This window comes from Branchiostoma lanceolatum, chromosome 6 (assembly GCF_035083965.1).
Source record: "Branchiostoma lanceolatum isolate klBraLanc5 chromosome 6, klBraLanc5.hap2, whole genome shotgun sequence".
NCBI classification, from domain to species: Eukaryota; Metazoa; Chordata; class Leptocardii; order Amphioxiformes; family Branchiostomatidae; genus Branchiostoma; species Branchiostoma lanceolatum.
Window position 1 is genome coordinate 13,333,544 of NC_089727.1, and position 24,004 is coordinate 13,357,547.

At 38.4% G+C, this 24,004-nt stretch overlaps 1 protein-coding gene across 4 annotated transcripts; it reads right to left on the reverse strand.

Annotated features, from left to right (window-relative positions):
• Positions 1-999: 999 nt before the first annotated feature.
• Positions 1,000-23,983, reverse strand: LOC136437371 (inositol polyphosphate-4-phosphatase type I A-like). Of its 4 annotated transcripts, none has more exons than XM_066431951.1 (25): positions 23,625-23,982; positions 21,611-21,746; positions 20,265-20,329; positions 17,875-17,962; positions 16,495-16,705; positions 15,342-15,897; positions 15,060-15,181; positions 14,815-14,872; positions 14,509-14,611; positions 14,168-14,275; positions 13,844-13,888; positions 12,059-12,173; positions 11,506-11,680; positions 10,684-10,890; positions 10,205-10,325; positions 9,726-9,832; positions 9,164-9,271; positions 8,645-8,713; positions 8,190-8,313; positions 7,685-7,811; positions 7,118-7,258; positions 6,809-6,906; positions 6,318-6,430; positions 5,837-5,991; positions 1,000-4,319 (listed from the first exon to the last, which is right to left on the reverse strand). In XM_066431951.1, exons 2-25 carry the CDS (start codon positions 21,726-21,728, stop codon positions 4,187-4,189), a joined length of 3,267 nt encoding a protein of 1,088 aa, XP_066288048.1. In that variant the 5' UTR covers positions 21,729-21,746; positions 23,625-23,982; the 3' UTR covers positions 1,000-4,186. The 4 variants fall into 4 exon arrangements, with proteins under 4 accessions (XP_066288048.1, XP_066288050.1, XP_066288051.1 ...); XM_066431952.1 differs by lacking the exon at positions 1,000-4,319 and adding an exon at positions 4,484-4,935 and having other exon boundaries at positions 23,625-23,983; XM_066431953.1 differs by lacking the exon at positions 9,164-9,271.
• Between the last annotated feature and the right edge of the window lie 21 nt (positions 23,984-24,004).

The window sequence follows — 24,004 nt, forward strand, 5'->3', positions numbered from 1 at the left end:
GCGTCTTTAACTTTGGAGGGAAACAACTACTGCATAAAGCAATTTTGATTGCCCTACAATACCACAATGATACACTGACTCGATTTTTTGGATGTGAGCGTCAAATGACAAAAACAACATGTCTAATTTCTTCATTAGATTTAAGTGCCGACGAATGTTGTAGAAATAATTGCCTCCAGAAAAGTGGCTTAAACGACCGTCAAATTGACAAATTTCCGTCAAATTGACAAATTTCTGTCTTTTCGGGAATGGGGAAATCGCGAAAGGGGGTTTGAATTTTGTAGGTTTATCTGACTTTGTCTAAAAAATGTGAACATATAGGAATGACAATATTTAAGACATTTCACACAAAAAAATCACGTAGTAGGTCATAGATGGCATGTTTCAATTTACAAGTAGAAGTGGTCGAGTGTATGATGTCCTGTAAATTGTCACGTTCTGAAGGGCTACTACATGCAAATTCCAAGAAAACGGTGATTCTGTGCCTTCCTTTTCTTCTCAATTACGCATTGTTTACATCAAAACGTATATTCCCTCTTAGGACCAAAAAGCATCAATATCGCGTTTGCACCCTATCACGCGGTTAAAAAGAGCGCCGCCAAACGGTTGAAATTATCACTGCAGGTAAATCCTCAACCAACAGGGGCAAACATGACTTGGATCGCTAGGCATCCCCACTGATACATGCGGTTTAATCCACATTGTGATGAAAAGGCTTGTCCATGTCCAAACAAGGAATACGTTTTGTGTAAACAATGTGTCATTGTATTGAGAAGAAAAGGAAGACACAGTGAATAAATATTCTGACAAATTAAGAAAGCAGCGGTTCCTTCCTGCAGATCAACAATAACTGAAATGCTGGGATTCTCATTACACAGACCCTGCTACCAAGATCAGGCCTAGGCTCTTCAGTGACATTCAAAATAACATCATTTGAAATGTTCAGTAACATTCAAAAAAACATTATTTGAAATGAACGCAGTAAAGACATGAAAACAGTTCAGTTAAGTCTTGTTTTATTTCGTATTGAAAGCTTAAAGATGTCCTTGGACATGTTGAAACACGGTGTCTCCCAGATAGATACATTATATAATCATCATTTACCAAGATATATTGCACAATTACCAAATACACCAATAAAAAGGGCAAAACAAGTAACAAAACCATTGTGGTTAAGCATATAGATAAACCGTTTAATTATAACATCTAACCTTACAGTTACTGTACATTTAAAAATCAATACTTGCAACATGACTTTCTTGAAACATTGCTACAATGACATTCATACATCAGGTTGATTGCAAACGGTGAGAATTGGCAACAATTTTAAAAACCACATTGATAGAACAACAGGAAACAATTAATAGCTACCTACATCCAAAACAATGATGTCATGATTCAAAAGGCAATGTTATTGCAACCATTCACTTGAAAACTTTGATTGACAGACAGCAATTTGTTGTTTCAAACATGTCTGTGCATACAGCTAAACCAACCAGATTCAATATCCCTGTTGGACCAAAAGGGCAACAAAATGAGCCGTTCCCAACCAGCTGAACAGATGTATCTTAATCAGTGCCATACTGCCTACCTTCTCCCTGTTAGGGTGGCCTTTTGGAGGCAGCAGGGTCAGGGTGAAGGTCCATTTCCTGCCTATCCTTAAATCCCCTTTCATTTCAGAATTTTCACTCAATCCTACATCCCTCTTTACTGCTAATCCCCTCTCAGTTCATTCATTTTTGCTCACACCTCATTTCTCATCTGAGTCACAAAACAGAATGATCCTCCACCCATGAGTTGAAGCAGAAATTTCTCAGCTCCCAAAACTGTTCAGATCCTTCTATGACATGATTGAATATGGATGTAATAATAATTATAGTAATCCAGTACTGTGCCACACTGTAAATGTCTCCTGTTTCTCCAAAGCCTGTTGTACATGCAATCAAAATAGCACAGATTTCATCGGCTAGCATTGAGCTTTAATGCTCACATGACTAATTACGATATGACATAAACAGTACAACAAAGTCATGGCATTTTTGTACATGAGCCAGTGATAAAAAGTTACATGGTCCCAGCATTACACAATATTCTGTTCTGTTACAACAAGGACTACTGTCTCCCACTGGCAAATGATCCTCTTTTTCATATGGAGACCTATCAGCTCATTTATATGTAGACCGTGTCTGTCATGGCTGTCATTGCTATTACCTTTTTTTAGCAACTGTACAGAAGACTTCACATTGTCAACAACAACAAGCCCTTGCCCAATCCTAAATTACAATGTAACTAAGAAGTAACACCTCACTTTACAGTTAAAAACATGAGGTTGCATTTACAAACCCAAAAACAGTAGAGAGTACCAAAAATAAAGATTCTTTTAGTTTTAAAACTCAACAGAATTTATGCCAACATGCTAAAAACAAATTGATAATTTAAGGCATTGCCAGGTAAACAACTTTTTAAAAAAACTCTGGAGTTATGATCAATACTTGTAGTATATAAGCAATAGCTTATTTTTTTCTTTATTCTTAACATGTTATACCTGATTAACTCACCATGGCTATACAAAGGAATGCAAGTAGTGCCACAGGAGGGACCGAACACACGTGTGTAAGGCGTCCCGGGGATGCTCTAGTGCCATCGTCATGGAAACAACACTGTGGATGGAGAAGGACACAGCCTCACCAACACAGACACAACCAACAGCCAAGTCACAACATGTTAATTTCCACGGATTAAAATTATTCTATCTAACAAAGCTGTTCATCCAAAAGTGAATAGGACCCTGTTTGGACTAGGACTGATGAAAAGGGGTTTGATTATCATAATTTTTGTAATAAACATTTTGTTCGAACATGAAAACAGTGATTAGAATATATAAATTTGATTCTAATCTAAACTCTGGTTTAACTTGGTTTCGGGATTTTTGGAACCAAACCAAGTTCGTTAAAAAAAGTAAAAACTTAAAAAAACTGTAATCTAACAAACCAGTCCTAATCAAAGCAGGGTTTAAAACATGCAATGGAAAAATGCAAAGTCCATGCAGTTTCCAACAATATTTCCCCAAAGCTTGATTTCCACTAGGTTATACACACTGTACACAGTTTTACATCACATACATGTATACACAAGCTCTTAGATAAGTCTATACATGGATCTTAGTCTACATTCGTTAACTACACATTCATTGGCATTATCAACTTTTGATTTTGAGGTTTCATATTGCTACTAAATTTCTAAAGTACTGTGTTTGTTCATGCTTGCTATACATGTATATCTACTAATGTAAGTCTGATTGTTATTTGTACATTATAGTACTATTTGGTGGATATTTAAACAAGATGCGTTCACAATGTTACATGTACAATGCACACATATTATGACAGTCTAAGAGTACCATACTTTATGATGGGCTAAAGCATTCTCACATAATGAAGTACATTGTATGATTCTAAATCAAAATGTTTCCTTTAGTGATCATGAATGATCATGAAGACATGAGAAGCAATGGTCATACATATTTTCCCTTCAAGCGATAGTCTGTGAGTGTTAGATGTAAGGACAGCTACACTTAATTCATGGTTATAACTGTCAACAATAAGGATCCATATCTTCAACAGTCCAATTTGCAAGCTGCATGTGTTCAACCTGTACAAATGGGCTATAAAGTAAGACATGATTTCTCCTATTGAGATTTTAATCTACACGTAAGATTGATTAACTCTTCTTTGGCCCGATGGACCAAGTTGTGCTTTTTCTTTACCTAAATTCTGTATGAATAATTCTGTTGAATTCGTTTGGATTGAAATAGCCCCATAGCTAGATCTCTACTATCTGTCTTTATCATTCTTGTGTAATCAGTCATCGTCTGGTAATAATTTGGGATGCTAAAGCCCAACTGTACACAGAACACTTAGATATTAAACTTTGTTACAGACATTTTAATATGATGTAATGTAAACACAAGTTAGCCTGATGATGAAGTGAATGTTACCTTTTAATCTACAGTAACTGTATATAACGTTATAGCTAGTTGTGTATGACACCATCACATGTGTGGATTCTACACTGACTGTAGTAAGCCGTTCATAATTGCATTTTCAAGGTCTTTTGGGCATGTTTTTGATAGCTGGACTAATTCCTTCAACTCCATGGCATACCGCCCCACAGTGCCCTGCGTGCACTACGTCTGCACATTTCCATAGGTGCCCTCGGGGGGTCGGTAATTCTTGGGGAAGGCCATAAGCTGTAAGGAGTGGAAAGCGTACTTGCGGGACCCGATGTTCTTCATCGTGTTCTCACGACGACAGCCTTCACTGTAACGAGGAGCAGGAGAACGATAAGTAACTTCGGCAGGAGTGTGAGGGTCGGCCACACTCGCCGCGCCACCAGGACGCAGTGCCCGCAATTAACGGGCCGCAGGCACCTGTTTGGAGGCGTATTCTTGCGGATAATGGCCGAGGACAGACCGGAACTGAGGACAGATGGAGAAGGGCAGGACAAGAAATCAGCACCTTTGCAACTGATAACATGCTGCTTCATAAGGAGCGCAGATTACGACAAAACCAAACAGATTTTCAGCAAACTTTGTCAAGAAAAAACACACTCAGTAAAGATACAGAATAGCACAGCAAACAGTAGTTTCACTCAGCCACTGATAAGTCATCACTAAAGCTGCCATGCTGTCAACTTTCTGCTCAAGTGATGTTTGTGATAGTTATTCTTTTAATGAACTTCTGTTTTGTAGTACAAAAAGTCATGCAAAAAGGCTTTTAGTTTTTAAAACTTGAATGAAGTAGAATTATAGAGCCTTTATTTTTGCGGATAGAGCAAGTGTCCTCCGGCTGTTTCTCCGGTCCCAACTTCAGTTGCAATGGCTCTGATCACGGCACAACACACAGGAGGGTGGGGCGGGGGGCACACAAGTTATGGCTGTAGGGTATTAACACACAGGTGCTACATGGTAATCTGGTGACAGCATCAATATTTCACACCAAAACCTGCGAAACAAGAAGGGGGCACACAGCCAGCTTAGTACTAGTAAACATAGCTAATCTAGGAGAAGTCTAGACAAGTAGACCAAATCTCCCATTAATGCATGCAGTGATACATAATGTCCAAACTTGACAAAAACCTAAATCATGATCTTTACTATACAATGATGTAAAAATAATATATGAAAGCATGCAAAATTTTCAATAACACATCATTCTATAATTGTGCCATGTTTTAAACAAAACCTTAATGGTGAGAATACAGGATGCATATGAACAAGTTGATAATCATGCAAACAAATGTTTAACAGTAATTAATTGTTAACCACTCTGAAACAATGCTGGAATGGGTTATCATAGATGAAATATGAGAGTAAACTTAATAAGATAAATATGTCGATCAACGTGACACATACATGTATAGCATGACAGGAATATGAGATAAGAGGGAAGCAAGCAGGATTTATGAATCCTAAAACCCTATGCTAGTTTCATGTGAGATCAATTAAAAAAAAAACTAAATGTAGCAGCTGCTGTTTTAAGTGCTTTCTGTTAAACGTAAAGGAAGACATAACAAAATCTTCCAAGAGAGTCAGAACAGAAGCCCAAGTTTTTAGTTTCCTTGTAGGAAATAGTTAATTCTCATGTGTTAGTCAGGGTTCAGTTAGAAGTTATTAAGACGTAATTCAATGCAAGAAATTATCTTTTCATAGTGAGCTTTATCTATTAAGCAACAATGTCTAAACAACAGAGTATAGACTTAGTTTATAGATCCATCATGCTGTAGTAGTGCACCATAACAGTACATGTTGGGAAAGTGAAACCGAGCACACACTTACCTTCTCATACAGTCCAGTGCGTTGGTGAATATCTGTGGTGCCATCATGTGCTCTAACTGCAGGACTGTGCACTGCTCCAGGGTGACGGACATGGCTGTCCTGTCCTTCGCGCTCTTACAACCCGTGATTCGCACCCCGTTCAGACGCCTGCAGATCTGTGGGCAGCAGAATGGTACGTTCCAGCAGGGGGGTTCATTTGACACATCAGAGAGTAACAGTCTTCAACTGATAAATACTGGTTACAATTGAGTACAGTAAATTCAATTATTTTTGCAGGGGTTCAAGGTTTTTGCTGTGTGCAGTCAAAAAACAATATTGTAGCACAAAAACGTCATAATTTGGCAGTTGTGAGAAAAAAATACAAAAAAACTTCGATATTTACAGTATTAGATAAAAAGAAGTAAAAACAAATTAAACCATGATTGTGGAAATAAAGGAAGGAAAGAAACAAAAAGGAACAGAATGATGAAAGTTTGCCTACCTCGGCACTCTGTTGAAGGATCTCCACATTCTTGCTCTTGCGGATGTGCACGTTGTTCTGTAGGAACTGGAGCAAACCGGCCAGTCTGGTCTGATGGGGCTGGTCAATGTCAGCTGTAGGAAGGGAACATCAGAATGAACTTAAGTCCGCAAACAAAGAAACAACTCACATGTTGGGTTCATGTTATCCTGAAACATCTACATATTATGTAGACACAAAAGATAAGAAATGTGTATTTGGTCCTACAGGATGTTAAGGTTCTTATTGCAGTAATGGTTACGATTCATTTTTCTGTGTTTGTGGACAAACGTACTGCAACGATCGTAACTCAGTTACTTCTTTTCTAAGATTCTAATACAAGAGAGCTCTACAATTAGTTATAGCAGTTGTGGGATTTGAGACAGGAAAAAGAACCAATAAATTCTAGAGGTAACAAGGACTACATTCTACAGGGGGGAATGCATCCAACAACATCAAAATCTATTACTTACCTGGCGCTGGCATCATCTCCATGTACTGCTCATAGTAGGAGTTCAACCGACTGAAGTTTTCAATGTTCACTATCTCTTGGAGAGAGGTGTTCCCAAATCTGTGGAGTGATACAGATAAGCCTTTAACACAGAGAGTGAGAATGAGTACAGCTCTAATTGCAAAATATTACAGAACAAATGTGAAATTCTGAGAACAAAAAACAAATCTTGAACATCATTCTTGATCATCAAACTCGAACATCAATCAAACAATAAAAACATGTTAATTCAAAAATATGAAAGAGGTGTAATGATGTATTGTATCAGTACTTCTCAGCCAGGGTGGCCTTCTCATTGATGCCCACAGTGAAGAGGACGGGCTGTATTCTCAGCAGCATCCCACTTCTGATCTCCGCAGGCAGCAGGCCGTACAAGCCAGGGGGCAGCGGGATGCGCACGTTGATCCCTGTCCTGTGGGGAGGGGGGAAGAGACATGGCAACTTCAGCTGAGTTCACGCTACAAAATTTAACCTGGAATTACAGACTCTGAGGTAGTAATCAAAATAAATCTGATGGTTTTAAAATGTGATGCCTAATGTCAGTTACACGGGATGGAAGTAACTTTATAATGGTGTACAGTGTAGAGACAGAGTGCTTAATACTATCATTGGTACATATTGTAAGTGCAAACACACTATAAATTGTATGAAAGGATGGGTCCCATATTCTGACCCTAATTTTCTCTGAAGGCTTAGCTTGTGGCTCACATTTTCTTCCATTTGGATGTGGATATCATAGTCAGACCAAGGGACAAGAACCAGCCATCAACTACTGGCCATGGTGGGTGGTAAAAACTCATGTTGCTGTACAAAAGAGGACCATGGCTTTTTCTCTAACCTTGTGCCTGTGAGAACCGGTAGGAGATCGTGAGTGGAAGTTGATGAGGCAGGAACGATCTTGAAGGTGACATTGCGAAGGTCGTTGATCCCAACAACCATGTCCTCCAGCATTGCTAACTCATCAGCTAAAGGACAGGGAAAACATATCTGAATACAAGTTACTAAATCTACTGACTTCTACTCGTCTGATGACTAGGAGAGACAAAACATCTCAAAGTTTCTATTTCTAATTGACAACATCTTAAAGCTGCTCTTTATTGCCTCCTAGCAATTGACACAAGAACTGCAATTACATAACAATGATCTCAATGAAGATCACAAGATCCTCCAGGAATTATGTCAACTGTCTTAACTGAATAATGAAAATCAAACAATGCTTTTAATTTCATTTCAAAATGTCTGGCACAATGTATTCCTTCCACATACAAAACACACAACCATAACATAATTCAGAACATGTTTTGTGTCAGTACAAAACAGTGGTTCGTTTTTAGACAACTAACCATAAGGTGACAGCAGGCTTTCATAGTGCACCAACAGGCCCACCAGGTACAGCTGGCGCAGAAAGTTCTCATCATTCAGAGACGTTCGCAGTTTTGTGATGAAACCAGCCACAACCGCAGACAGCTAAGTATGAGAATATTATAGAGTATTATGAGTATCTAACCATATCAGTGTCACTGATCGATTTTGATGCTTTCATTAACCTGACATTGGGGCGGTTCATAGCAAGTGATAAATCAGAAAAGATGATAATTTTATATCTTAGTATTGATCTTCGTTCTTATAAAGTCATTAATCAAAGAATTGTCATCTAATAGATCAGATGAGATGACTGTCTACCATATAATTGTCTACCATATTTGGCACCACAGGTGAAGAAGAGTAACAAAGTGAATACAACATTATCACTGTCAATTGACAGAAAAGAAGAAAAAACGAATGACGGAGAACTCACTGCTTGTGAGAAGACAATGTCTCGTCGGTTCTGCAGCTCCTGAAGCCGAGATGACACACAGCTGGTCTCCTAGGTAACCAGAAAAAAACACATGCTTAAATCATGCTGGCCAAAAAGACATACAGCTTTCAGTTTAGGACTAGAAAGAAGAGCCTTTTGTATCAAAGAATCTTAAAACAATCCTTTAATTTTTTGTAACTTTCAAATTGGCTTTATTGGACAGCGTCTTTGCAAATCAAATCATTTATGATCATTGTTTCATCATTTCTTTTCATTGAATGATTCTATTTTGCACACAACCTGTTATCATAGACCACCACCAGTTTGCCCCACTTAGGATATTCCAAACTTGGGCTATTCCATTAAGTCAGTTGAAAGGGGCAGACTAGAATATTTAGGAAATTAAAAACGGGTTAGTGGGGTAAGGAAAATGGTACAATCAAATGGGGAATGGGGAGGAATATTGAAATGGGATAGTCTGACCCTCCCCAAACTTTAAAGTGGAATAGCCCATCTTGCCATTTCTGAAGTGGCTTCATCTGATTCAGAAGTTATGGACTGGTCCATTTGGAAAACGCTGACTCTTTTCTTCTCTGGGGTCTCAAGCCAGCAATCAAGATTTGTACCCTGAAATATAAATCTTCCTTGTAACAGTTGCACTGGTCACCTTAGATTTGGAAAACAACACTGGAGATTTGGAAAATCTACATAGTTTCAAGGTATGGATCTCCATAATAACATACATTTTGTTATAAAAAGCTAATTATAATAAATGGCAGATACCATAATTTGTAACAGTGTTTGCTTTTCTGACAGAGTCACTTTAATGCGCACAACTTTCTTGAATTTAGATGACAAGACACCAAAGTCCAAGGAAGTAAGGTAGCAAATTGCAGTTTTTTTTCACTCCAAATGCTATTGTAACAGAATAACTTATTCCTACATGACTGTATTATGTTTGTTCTACTGAACTCACTCATTTCTAATATCATGAGCTCCCTTGGGTACAAGAGGATCATCAGATATTACATGAGTACACACATGCACACCCTCAGCAATGTATTCAATATAATCTATATACCTGCAGTAGTAGAAATGTGAGGCTCTGCTGTACTTTCTCTGTCAGTAAGCTAACACACTGGGTCAGGGTCTGCTGTAGGGGATATAGGGCCTCACTCCATTCTGATGCTGGATGGAACAAAAAATGTTAAAATCAGCAATAACTCTTATGTGCTACCGCTCCTATTTCATAATAATGAACACAACGTACAAAAGTCATGCATTATTTTAATGATTGCTAATGTCTGATTGAAATGCCCAATAAACCTGCTTTTCATTCATCGTCATGTACATTTTGTACATGTATCAAACACTGAAAACATAATGTTAACTGGTGCATTGAATTGGATAATACTTTAATCTCTCAATGTCTTTAATAGATGTTGAAGGAGAATTCAAAGCATTTTTAAAGTTTCATCTAGCTACATGCTATATGTATCATGAGAAAATGATGTAATGTTCATTGAATGTGAAACAACACTATCTGTATATACTACATACTTTTCCTGCCCTTCTTCGGTGTCCTGTTAATCAGGTTAGCAGGAGGCTCCTGTTGAGTCATCTGGTCCACTTTCTTGATGATACAGTCCAAACTCTTGTCCACGTTCATCAGAGTGTCCTCCTGTAGGAAGACAACGCGCATTTCATTATAGACAGGATATCAAAAGTTTATTACATTCTCTGTAATTGTAATTGCTAATACATTCTGTGTTTGCATTTGTGTTTATAAAAGACAAGTTAATAACTAAAGGTTTTTGTAATAACTTTTTAAAATATGTATCAATTCAGTCTGTAAATTGTGGTAAGTGATACATGTATTTCGTATTCATCATCTTACAGGACATATCACAATGTACCATTTTGTTATGTTAGTACATCTCCTGGAAAATGATGCGGTATACTAGAAAGATTGTAAAAAATATAAATCTGTAAACATAAACAACTATGAAACATGATACAAGTATTTTTAAAGTTCCTACCCAAGATGAGTGTGATGTTCTTGGTTTGAAACTGTCCCCTTCCCAAGTCCACTTGGCGGTCGGGTCATCTTCAGTACCGGTGGTCAGTGTGACGGAGTCGCCCTCGTCGTTAGGCGTGGTGGCGATGTAGTCAGGGCGTGCAGCCTTCAGGGAGTGGATGGCATAGTCTAGTAACCTGTCCTCACAGACTGTCACCAGCTGTCGGGTCTGTTCAGGGGGGGGGAGGTAGTAATGGTTCAACTTCAATCTTCTCACAAATGACATTGCACTACATTGGAAAGGGGACCGTCATGTCATGAAATCTTGTTATAATGCAGTGTAATATCGAATTTAGACATACATGTATCTATCAAACCAAATTATGGCCATTATTTGGAATCATTGAACCGTTATACATGTATGACCATTATTTGAACCATTATATGACCATTATTTGAACCATTATATGACCATTATTTGAACCATTATATGACCATTATTTGAACCATTATATGACCATTATTTGAACCATTATATGACCATTATTTGAACCATTATATGACCATTATTTGAACCATTATATGACAAATTTGAACCATTTATCTATTAGTAACCATTTATCAAACCATTCAACCATTATATGACCATTATCTATCAAACCAAATTACAGCCTCTCTGTCATCATGTCAGGCAAAATTGGTGTGTTTGATATAAAGACCTTTAAGGTACGAATTGGGTCATATCATGCCAGGAGGTGGGCATAGGCTTGTTAGATGACCAAAAGAACCCAAAGCTGGGCCAAGTAAGAAGCATGATCAAAGCATGCTGTCATGTTCACTGCACCTTGTCAGTCAGACTGTCCAGGGCTCGTCTCATGTCCCCTGGAGCCAGGTCTTTGGCCGATCTCATCAGACTCTCGCTGTAGTACATGATCTGGGTCTTCAGGGCCTGAATACTGGACAGCAGGTCTCGGGCCTTGGCCGAGTGGCTCTGGCCGGGACTGGACCCTGACCCTGACCTGAAGAAGAACATGTAAAATTCATCATTGGAATTCCCTCTTATCAATTAATCTAATGTTCTTGTGAGTTATCCAATCCGTGATAATACTGAATAAAAATAAGCAAAACCTCCTTGGCATACAAATGCACCTGCTAGTCATTTGATGCAACAGGAATATATCTATGGTGAGGGTCTGTACCCTTCCAGCAATAAAGAACAAGTTGAATTTTCCCCCCAAGTGGAGCTTCCTTTTAGTAAACCCAATTGTGAAGTAGCCAACAACATGCACATGGTGTGATTAACTCCTGTCTTAAAGTTTGTAGCCAACAACATTAGCTGGTGTGTTACGACAAAGGGCAGTTAAACCGGCTATATAGATACAGATACATGTACCTACCCTTTAGGGCTATACACGTCTTCATGTGAAGACAAGAGTTTCTTCAGTCCCCCCTGCTTGAACCCCACTGTGTGGGCCGCCATGGCCCCTACTGTCACTATATCATACACATTATCTGCAACAAAACAACAACACTGCAACAGATTGTAACCAAGCATGTATGCACTGACACACGCATTCAATCAGATTGAAACCTGGATCAAAGTTGAACTGTAATTGCTAAAAACGCAAAATTGGATTTACCAAAATTTTCAACTGATAAACTCCTGAATGAGCAATCCATTGCTTCTGTGACGTCACATTATGCAGAACACATGACTTTGAGAGAAGTAGATCTTAAGTTCCTTGACAAAGACTGGAGTTGATCAGTGGAAAATTTGGGTAACTCCATTTTTTTTGTTTTGGCAATGACAGTTCAACCTTGATCCAGACTGATTTTACCAACACAGATATACTTTCAAGTGAACATTGAAGACCACAAAAAATAATACATGAATAGATGCTGATATTTCTGTGACGTTCTCAACTGTAAGGTAAACAAAAGCAACACTATTACTAGTATGCCATTAGTTTGGATGATATTGCATCTAACAATGGATAATGTTAAGCAAAATAATCAACATACAAAATGCTTGTCTTTGATTTTGCATGATACCTCAGTCTATACAGAATGAATTATGTGCCAACAGACCAGCATTATGATAGTTTGGTCAACCATTCCTAACAAAATGTAAATCATTTCACCAGCTGTTAGTTTAGCCATTCATCAAATATTAGTATTAGAGAGTAAAACAGCATTTTAACACTTTCTTTGTGAGATGTTACCGTCAAATCAGCACCAAGGACAGGCATAGTACAATAGTACAGACGGTAAAGAGATACATGTACTGTCCATGTTCACCTCTGCTATGGAAAACAGATACTTTTGATACTATGGGTTACTTTATCTCAGATAAGAGAAACATACATTGTGCTTCAAACTGTACCGCAATTATTGCACATTGACATAATTCAGACATGGAGAGGACACAATACCAGCTTACACTTCTTTCAGTGCATAAGTAGTTCAAGAGGCTCATGCACAGAGAAGGTTTCCAAAGGATTCTTTGACAATGTACACTATGTCATAGCAGCCTCATACAGGTAAGAATGCCCCACCTTTAGGGAAATCAAGGGTCTTTGAACCGTGACCACATGTACAGTAGGCCTTTAAATAACTGTGCACTTTGGAAAACCTTAAGGATACCATAGTTTATGTTTGATTGGTTATATTTGCATGAAGGTGGCAAAACATCTTTATCAAAATGTCACCAAACTGATGTCCATTTAAATGATTGTCAGGTAGCTGATATCATGCAATGATACTTGGTGAGATTTCCATGCATTACAAGCATGTACATGCCACACAGTGCCATGACTTGTGAATGCAAGCAAACATTGGCCATTCTCAATCAAAGCCAAGACAACAACAAAAGACACAGGGAGAACAACAGTAAGCTTTTGAATTTGATGAACTTAAAACTTTTATCAAAACAGATACTGACAATGGCAACCACATACTCTAAGACTTAACTTAATGACAATGCAATGGAAACATGCAAGTCTATGTATACAGCCTGGTAGATGAGAAATTTGACACCGATGGGACAAAGACACTGAGATGACAGGCGATTTTTTTGTGCTTCACAAACAGTGCAGTATGCTTTCTCTTCCTTTACACTTTCTGCTACAATGCACACTCTACAAACTAACACAGACACAGCCCATCAAGCTTTGGAGACTCACGTAGGTCCGTGCTTTCCCCTGTATTATGGGGCAGTGTGGCAGACGCTACAGGCAAGGAGAGAGAGAGAGAAAGAGAACACAGCATTCTTCAGCAACTCAGCCTTTCTTCCAGACACTGAGACAAGCACATGCTAACCTCTACCACCACATAGAATGCCATACATTGCCAAAACACCATTGCATAGTTATTTGACCCATGAGTTAGTCAAGTTAGCTAAGCTGAACAATATGGCATGGGATGAAGTTTAAAGGCATACGACATGAAAAGTGGTAACAATGACAGTGTACATGTACATATATGGGTAGGGCTGGGCCTGTACGTACCTATTTCTTCTTCTAAAAGTTGGACCCTCATCCTCTGCAGGTGAAGGTTTAGTGGCACAAACTCAAACCGCTTGTCCTCCTTCAGGCAGCTGGCTTTGAATGCAGGCCCTGTAGGTTTCATTTCAATTAGAAATCAGTCAAATTTAGTTCTGACACCAAGAATTTGATGGATATTAATGCATCTACTTACAAGGTATTGTTCTTCATATACATGTCCTAAACAATCATCACAACAGTGCTCTCTTTTAATATCACATGTAGGAACAAAAGTAGGTCCCATATACATTGGACAGTATCTCATTGTCCAGGCACCACACATGGTACAATATTTGTTGCCTCACCCCTGTATGTCTGTAGTCCATGCAGAGCCTCCGTGTACTCGTGTACCAGGTGCAGATGGTGGTCTAGTAGGCTCTTCCGCACCTGCTCCCAGTGGGGCGTCAGCTGGACGCAAATGGAGCAAACAAAATATATCAGTTATGTGTGTCAATGAATTAGTATGATCATAATATCAAGCACATTCACAAAAATCTGGCAAAGAAACATAATCATTAGTACTACTATCATTATCATCATACAACATGATGATTAGTATGTACTACAAGTAGAAGAAACAGTATTGAGAAGAAACAATCCAATCAACCTACCTTTCCCAAGTCTTCAAGTTCAACAACTTGCTGTTTCTCTTCGTCAATCAGTATTTTGCTGTCAAAATATAAAAACCAATCAAACTAATACACGTACATCAAAGTTGCTGTATCTTTCGAGCAACAATGACATTTATAGTAAATCAAGAATCAGACAAACATCATCAAGGCATGGTACATGTAAGTTTTCTTTACAGTGTTGTCAAGAATTTGATAAAAGTAGTTTAACAAGAAAGCTGACTTACAGAAGCTGGATGGGAATGTGAAAAGAAAGCTTGGTCTCAGCCATAAACTCCTGAACACTTAACGTTGAGCCTGCTGTGGTCGGGAATCGGTAGGTCTTGGTGGTGGTACTCTCATAAAGGGCCTGGGTGGGGAACATTGGGACACCAGTTCACAAAACAATGTACATGTATACATCATTTCCTACACAAGAACTATAATTGTAGAAGAGCAACACAGCGATAGAAAAGTTATGCTGCCCATAAACAAGCAGTCATTAACTATGACGGGAGTAAACTGCATACCTTCAGTACTACATCTCTACTGAGAGAACAGTACTTGGCATTGGAGGAAACTGGCTCGAATAACGACTCATCAACTGCAAGCACTCTCTTGTTGGATGGAGAAGGTGAGCGTGATATCGGCATGGGTGTTTTGTCGGACAGTTCCCAGGATAAGATCGTGATGTAGCCGACCGTGTTAGCCTCCGAGGATTTCAGCGGTAAGTGCAGACGGTGGTCGTTGGCGTGCAAAATGTCTTTCACGGGAAACATTGCGCTACCTATCTCGTACATGGTGGACGTGGCTCGGTCTTTAACGTCCCAGACTGATAGCTTTACCCGTGTGTTGACCGTGAGACGGGACCCTGCGGTGAAGACGACGGTCGTCATGAAGAGCGGCGTGCTGGTGGCTTCAATGATTTCCGATTGCGAGTGTTTGGTCCAGAAGCCTCCCGGCGGCGTGACGTAGCTGACCTGGACAAAGCTGTTCGGCCGCCGGTCATCACGTGGCGTGATCAGCTCACTGCACGCTAACGACAGCTCCAATATAGGCTCATCTGGGTGAAGATGTATTCCTAATCTGGATGTACAAACAAAAGACAGATAAACAAGTCAGCAGAGTACAGGCAACAAGATGTAGATCTGGGTACATAGGAAACACAGTGTTGTTCATGATTATGTGATCATATCACATTCATTAGAACATACAGGGTAGATTTTGTACAAATGTGTGAAATTTCTAGCTATAACAGACTCTGAGATTGATTTAGATTATTGTTTCTAAAAAATGTTCAGGCACACCATAAGACTAAACTGCACCCAACAATGCTTATATTTGAATTCATAATTCATCATAATCTTCCTTTTCATTAAGGCCCTCTTTCCACTAGGCGGCAATCACCGAGCTGTTCAGCGACAAAAATTGGATTTGTGAGACCCTTGATTTTACAATTGGAATATGATGCACAATGAAAAAGTATGATTTAAAAGACCATAAAACAAACAAAATGTACAAAGATTCATTCTTTGTCTGTGAAATTCGTTGCATGAACTGTCAAATACTTGGTCGCTCATCAGTTGCTAAGCAGACATAGCCTCTGTGGAAAGCCGATCAGCTCTAAACTAATGTATTATTCATGTGTTAAGCACAAGGTTAGCGGTAGAAATTTGAAGGTACCTTTCTGCCGGCTCATTCACGTTGAGCAGGCCCGGGGGTTCTGGCCCTGGGACAGGGTCCTGCCCTGTCTTAGCCATGATGGTCCCTCGAAGGGACTCGAAGCGGCCCCTCAGGGCCTCGATGCTTGAGTTCTGCAGGGCTGCGAGCCACGTGTCCCGATCCTCCTGGGAAACGGTGGTCAGGTATTGCACTTGGGGGTCTAACTCAAACTCTGCAAAATGAAAAAAAGAAAATCACAGTTTTCAATCAGAAACATCACATCACTGTACAATCTTATGATATGGTATCTTCAGTACAATTATAAATTCTGAAAAAAAAAAATCACTAACATACATTTCTCATAAAAAGCAGCCAATTAGCAGTCTTGACACTTTGATACAATATTGCAATGTTCATTATCTGACTATACACTCAGGACACCAGGCCTCAGATAAACAAGACTGAATTTGTTTTACGCAGCAATCAGGACAATGGCTTCAGATGCAAAGACATTGTGCAACAGTGATGTGCCAATGCCCACAGCGAATAAAGATGAATCTGAACCACAAAGTCGGCACATGGAAATGTATTACAACGGACAGTGGGTAGATTGGCATGTAAATGAACCACCAGTGAATTTCCAAGGGCACTCAATCCCCTCAGAATGCTGAACTTGTGCCCTACATGCAGTACATGCAGCTCACGTTTCAACAGGACAAGCCGTTTTCATCATGGTTACCCACACACCAACAAAACACTTCAAACAGTAGGAGTGTCCTCCAAAAGGAATTTACCATCATCGCAATATTGCAGCAACCATGACTTAGATGCTGCTGCCAGTAGGAATATTTGTTTTGCCTCCAAAATTTAGATATCAGTTGCTCATAAAAACTAGCGTACATAAGGTTGAGTTATGAGCCTGATGGAACTGACAGGGGTTGGATCTAGGGTAATGTCTGAAGGGCTCGTAAATATCGGTTACATTAAAGTGCTTCTTTACGTTCTTATACGTTCCTTTGTGAGTGGTTCATATATAGAGAGGCGTAGGGTGGTATATTACTTACAATACAGTACTGTAACAATAAGAGAACCTACATCAAAATACAAAGTGGACAACTGATTTGAATATTTGCATTTTTTGCTCTCAGGCTAAAACAACCCTTTAAAGAGCAAAATGATACTTAATGCAATATAACATTTTAGTATAAATGTTAAAAGACACTGTGACAGTAACCCTTTGTCAATATTGCAATCCACTAGAGAAACTGATGTAATGGTTAATGTATACAGAGAAGTACGTATATGTAGTTCAGTTGAAAATAAAACTGGCAGCCTTTCTACCATAATGTTGAATATCAGACTATATTTACAGTGTGTGTTAATGAGAGATTTTGGACTCACGTATTTTCAGGGACAGCTCAGGATCTGGGAAGGTACTGCTGCTGATGGTACACCTCTCAAGGACAAACACACCGAGCGGACTGGAAAACTGGGTTGGAAAATGAGAATAAATAGCTTGTAGGCAATGACATACACAGCTGGTAATGTTCCAAGGACTCCTGTCTGTGATATATTCTAGTACAAGAAATCATGTATTTTTGCATCCAGATTTTTTCTATGCAAAATGCTGTGGTCTGGTTCTGCTGATTCCAAAAAGATTAATAAATAATGACATTTTTAGAATGATGTTGGGAAATTCTGGCATACTGATAACCACACACAGGAATGGTGCATGAGTGTAGTTCGGAATGGGTTCTAAGGACAGTTCAATGTCATAACTTACAAGATAAGAATGTAATTTGTTCCAACAGGAGATCCAATTCCTCTTCTGGTGGAGACTTAGATTATTTTATGGACGAAAAAGAATCATCATTGATTACCGGTACACCAAATAATCAATATCTTGTGTGTCATCCACGGTTGGTGGAAGACCTTTGATCACTACATTGCATGTTACATTTCAATATTTTCAACATATCGTGCCTGAAAATTATGTGCAAGGCCTTAGCCATAGTTACCCCTACTAGCAAGTTTCTAAAATGCAGAGTTAAGTATTTGATTGACCATGGACAAGAGACAAATTTCTGTGGAATGTCCAAGCTTGTAGAATATATATTGTTTTCACTTACACATTTATTTGATTGATTAAAACATTGTCACTGTACAAGGTGCTAAATGGAAAAACAAGTGTAGCAGAAAGGTCCCAGCAATGAGCTAAATTGCCATCTCCTATAAATCACAATATATAGAGGGGTAATATGCCAGGCCAGGTGGTGCATGGGTCACACAGCCAGTCTTGGCTTGGTGCCAATTGTGTGATGGCACCAGCCTCTCTGGTATACCTCTCACTGGTAATCAATAGGTCTTCCTGGGAAAATGATGCAACTATCAATCAAAATGGCCGGCATAAAGAAATAGGAGATGGTCTTCACATTGCATGTACCATATACATGTCTAAACAGAAGAGGCAGAGAAGTAATTTAAAAATACTATGTAGTAGTTAGTATTCAGTGCCCAGGCAAGGGTTTGCTCTCCACAAAAGGGATTAAGGTAAAAGGATTTGGAGGGATAATTGGATTCGGAAAGACTGTGACATTGACATGGACCAGAATATCTGACATTACAACTCACAAGATTTGCTGATACTATGTGATAGTTACCTTACCTCATAATACTAAGAAATTTGTTTTTCCATTTTCACAATTATTTCAAAACCATATCCTCCAAACCTCTGATTAAAGGTTTGTGTATAAAAATGTTTTAAATGATGGAGTTTAAGAAAATTTCTATTCTATCTTAGGGTTCCTTTCCTTTTTTTTTGATAATCTAGATGAAATAGACGTACAGTTAACAATGTGTTTAAGGTAATGCATGCACAAGTGCATTGTTTTATGGTCATACTACATCATACTGTACTACCTAGCTTGTATGCTATCTGCTTATAATTCACATCACATCATCTGATAAAGCACCCCTGCCTTCCAGAGTCATCTACAGCTGCGTCAATGCGGATTACTGTGGTATATGAAAGGGCTTAGATCTTGCTATGCAGTGTGTGTGAAAAATGTATGAGTCTACAATCAGCAGGATTGCCCAGAATGATCCTAAACAATGTCCCAAGCCTAACAGGCTAATGCTGGGTCATTTTTTTAGTGTACTTATAATTTGTATTCACATTTCACAATTCAAAATCAGTTTTCAAGATTTCTCTTGAAGTCAAAGCGGTAGGTTAGATTGTAAGCTAATATCTTTTGGGGGGTTTGTTTCAAGTGTTATACCACCTATGACCAGAATTCTATATGTGATACTCAAAATGATTTTTACCCTCTTGTAATTATGAAAGGCATGGCTATAAAAAGGAATGAGGAATTTCTAAACTCTGTATGCTACATCAATAATGCAAGAGCAACATAATTCTGGTAACATTTTTTGTCTGCAAGCCTGCAAAGTATGGTCAATCTTTTCCCTACGGACATTAGGAAAGAAGAGAAAGCGATAGAGCTTAAGTTATAAGCCAAAGGTTATTGTGAACGGAAGACAAAATTTAATATCTTGTGAGAAACTATGGCAGCTACATACTACATGTATACATGTACCATACATGTGTCATCAGGAATGACAGGTGCAATATGATATCAGAACAAACGACAATACCTGGGCGGAAATCTTTCAGAAGTGGCACAACATTTTCAGTGCTGAAGAAAAATGACTTATATGGCCATGGTGTGTAACAGTTCAATTCTCTATGTTAATTCTAGGGGATTACAGAATGTACCCTCATGTGTCCTCACCTTGTTTTTGCTTTTCATGTAAAACAGCAAGTTGCCCTTCAGTCGACACCATCTTTCTACATTAACTAGTTTAAAAAGAAAAGAAAAAAAGACAAACATGAGAAACTCATAATGAAATAACTCATAACTCATAATCTAATGTTGACTGTATATTGGATACAAGCTTTGAAGCATTGTCACTATGAAAATGATACAAGATTCTGAAACCATCTTTATAGATTTTAAGGCATTTCCATTTTTGAAGCAAAGGTTGTACATGTAAATTACATATCATGAATTTGACTTGTCCAATGAGTTAGATCTCATTATACATCCCATCAGTCCACCTACAAAAAAATGATTCAATCACTGATACAAGGCCATTTTGGCCTGGAATCCCCATCCCTGTACCATTTACATGTACATGTATCTGATAGCAGGCATCATATTTTGGTGGGGAGCGGAGCTTGGGTAGCGGACTAAAGCTAAGAAGGCTGGACTCCAGGCTAGACATCATACACGTCTAGTATAAAATATTGCTTGTCCACAGTGGATATCCAACATATCTAGAGGCTCTGCCTCACCATAACTCAGATATCATTGGATACATTACATGATGGCCCATGTCGAGCACAAAAACTCATTTATCAGATTTCTCTACATTCATTTTTATGCTTAGACTGCTGCTGATAGTGAAAATGTTGATGATGATATCCAGAAGTAATCCGTTAAAGCTTACACAGTTACAGCCAAGCAATCTATCTTTGGACTTTTGCAATTGGCATGCTTAATTGCAATGAGCCATGTGGATATCAAAGAGAGAAAGGTTCCTGCAAAAACAAAGTCATTGAGATGAAGGCCTTTTCAAGCGCTCTCAATAACATGATATAATTTATAAGAGCAAGGACATTATATAATGTCCTTGATAAGAGGCATCTTTATCTATTGAGGACAGCTCCAGGCTGCCTATATCTTCATCATGTTATCCATTCCCAAGCCAAGGACAGTTGGGAAAGTCATCTTGGATCGTATTATTTATAGTTCTACACTAGATAGACTTCATTTAGGAATAGGGCATCCCAAAAATGTTTCTGTTTTATCTTCATGAGAATTCATAATTCTCGCATAAGCTGTAAATGTAATGATAAAAAAAATAATAAAAGGGTAAGCACATGGTAATTCTTCCAATAAGCTTCCTAAAAATAACAGAGAAACTTATGATTATCTTCTTAACTGTGTGTCAACTGTCATGAATATTACACAGTCAAGATAATGCGAGTTAAGTACATCATTATTAGGTTGTGGAACAGCTCACACTTAGTTATTGTTTTCTAATTAATCAAGACCGGTCTATAATCTGGCAATACCTGCTTTATTTTTCCAGAAGTGCTCCCTTTCCCTGAATATCAGCACCCCCTCTTTGTCGAAAAAGTAAGATGGTTTCTCCGACGCTATGAGCATTAACTCCCTGGCATTGTAGCGCATACTGGCACCATGTTGAGGCTAAAATAAAAGACATGCAAAGGATTCCAAAATAAAAGAAAGGACACAAAAGAATCTAAACATGTCTAAAATCCAGCCTACACAATGCTATTAGTATACAAGCATTAACATGACAGCAAACACAAAGTATTAGCACTTATGAATTATTATTAAAAAAAAGTTTTAGAATGTTGCAAATTGTGATGTTGCCATGCTCACAGCCTGCCCAAATCCACGGAATTTACATCCATTTTGAATACCTGATTCATGCTTTAATTGCAACTGCGAACGCAAAGTGTTAAAATGAAAGCTGATTGATCACCATTCTGTGCTGTGCCAAGCTTTCCTATTTGAAGCAAACAGTGTCCAAGTGGGACAGTATGCTGGGCTGAGTTAGTGGCAATAGCAGATGAGGTTACCGCAGGACTAATCCAAGCCTGTGCCTTCCAAATGCAGAGACCAACAACCATCACCTATATCTGTTTAATAAAAGTATGTTTACTGTAACATTAGACATATTATTGTTTGTCATACCACAAGTGAGGGCTCCAAATGTTTCTTTTTTTCAAAAATATGTGATACCAAGCCCATTCTTTTCCCCTGCCAAATTGCAAGTTGTTGATACTTTTTCCAGCATACCTAAGGTATATACATGTAGTATACATGTGTAAATTTGTTATAATACTATTAATAGGATTAATAGGATACAAATGGGTATTTTGAGGTATGTATTAACAGGTTGCTTTCGCTTTCACTATTTACTTTATTTGTTTAACCAGTACTCAGCTTATAAGTTATAGTACGTAACTACTTACATTCAAAGCGCCAATTATTATTACGACTGTTTGGATGTACAGTATTCTATACATGATTATTTTCTAAGGGTAGTCCAATCAAGTGGACTGATGAGGGCTATTAGTTAAAATCACAACTTCTTTCATTATTTCCTAAACTGTTTCATGCATGTAATATATCGTCATATTACCATGTTTAAGTGAAATTTCCATATAATCTACACGAAAATCTTAACCATTAATCACCCAATGGTCTCAGCCGGTTTGTGATAATGGCCTAAAGCTAAAGTGATGGCGAAGGAAATCTTCATTCACCCTGCATTATATATTTGTGGGGGTTGATCATGATTATAGCTAAATTGGATCTGTTGTCTGTGCTTTACACTGAATTCAAGATCTTTCCAATTTGCAATTCAAGCAAAATTGTAATAAACACTTTGATTTAGTTTAGTTTCCATAGAATTACATCAAATTGAATTGAAACGATGGATTACGCCATATGGTAAAAAAACATGAATATTATTACCACCATTTGTACCATGACCTTCGAAGCTAGGTCACAAGGGACTTACTCCAAACCTCTAAAGTAATTTCAGAATAACCCACTTGTCAAAAATACATTAATAAAAACAATTGACAGGTATCTGAGTAAAAAAAAAATGCTCCCTCAGTGGTTTTCCAAAGGCTCACCAACAGTTTGATTCTATTAGCATGCCCATGCAAGCGGAACAAATATGCCCAAAAGGAAAACAAATTAAATTTTCATGTCTAACCTAGACGACCTAGCCCTACACATCTCCAGGGTTGTTTGGTTACTGTAACAATACAAATTTGTCCACCTGTGTTAAAAAAAAGACACTATTTAGCATTTCATATTTTATTATCAAAATGGAACACAAATTAATAAAATTTCAAAATTGAATCACAATTTTTCTTCCTTGTGAATATGAAGAAGAAAAAAGGTTCCTTGTTATACAAATAGCCACTTCCGTGACTGTATTTAATCGTACCCATCAGTGTTATTTATCACGGTGATATTGACACGCCCACCTCTGAACAACCTATTTCAAGCATTCAATAATCCCTGGTCCGAGAAAAAGCTCACCTTTTCTGGTAAACTCAAATCTAGATCACAATTTCCCGTCGCTAGTTGTCTTGTGGAGGCGCCGCTGATCTTGTGACGGCCGGTGACGTGAACTGACGTACGGAGGAAGAAGGATCGATCAGGCGACCTCAAACTATCCCACGGGACCTCGCCGTAATATATGCGTCATTTCGTGCATAAATAAGCCGCGTTTTCCTCAGCAACCAGGCAGTAGAGCTCAATTTATATCAAAAGTGTGATACTACGCCAATAAAAAAAGAGAAATGCGTCACAAACGTATAATACAGCAGGAAAGCTATAAAATGAATCCTTTCCGCAAAATAAAATTTCCCAAACCGGAAGTGTCCTGTTTTTCTGGTGCATCATGGGCAGCCTTTGGG

Coding starts and splice junctions, on each gene's coding strand:
- LOC136437371 (XM_066431951.1), bottom strand. CDS start 21,728: ATGCGCTACAATGCCAGGGAGTTAATGCTCATAGCGTCGGAGAAACCA. Junction 20,330..21,610: donor CTTCTGGAAAAATAAAGCAG/GTATTGCCAGAT, acceptor TTTTTAAACTAG/TTAATGTAGAAAGATGGTGT. Junction 9,272..9,725: donor TCACATTTCTACTACTGCAG/GTATATAGATTA, acceptor TTTATATTTCAG/GGTACAAATCTTGATTGCTG.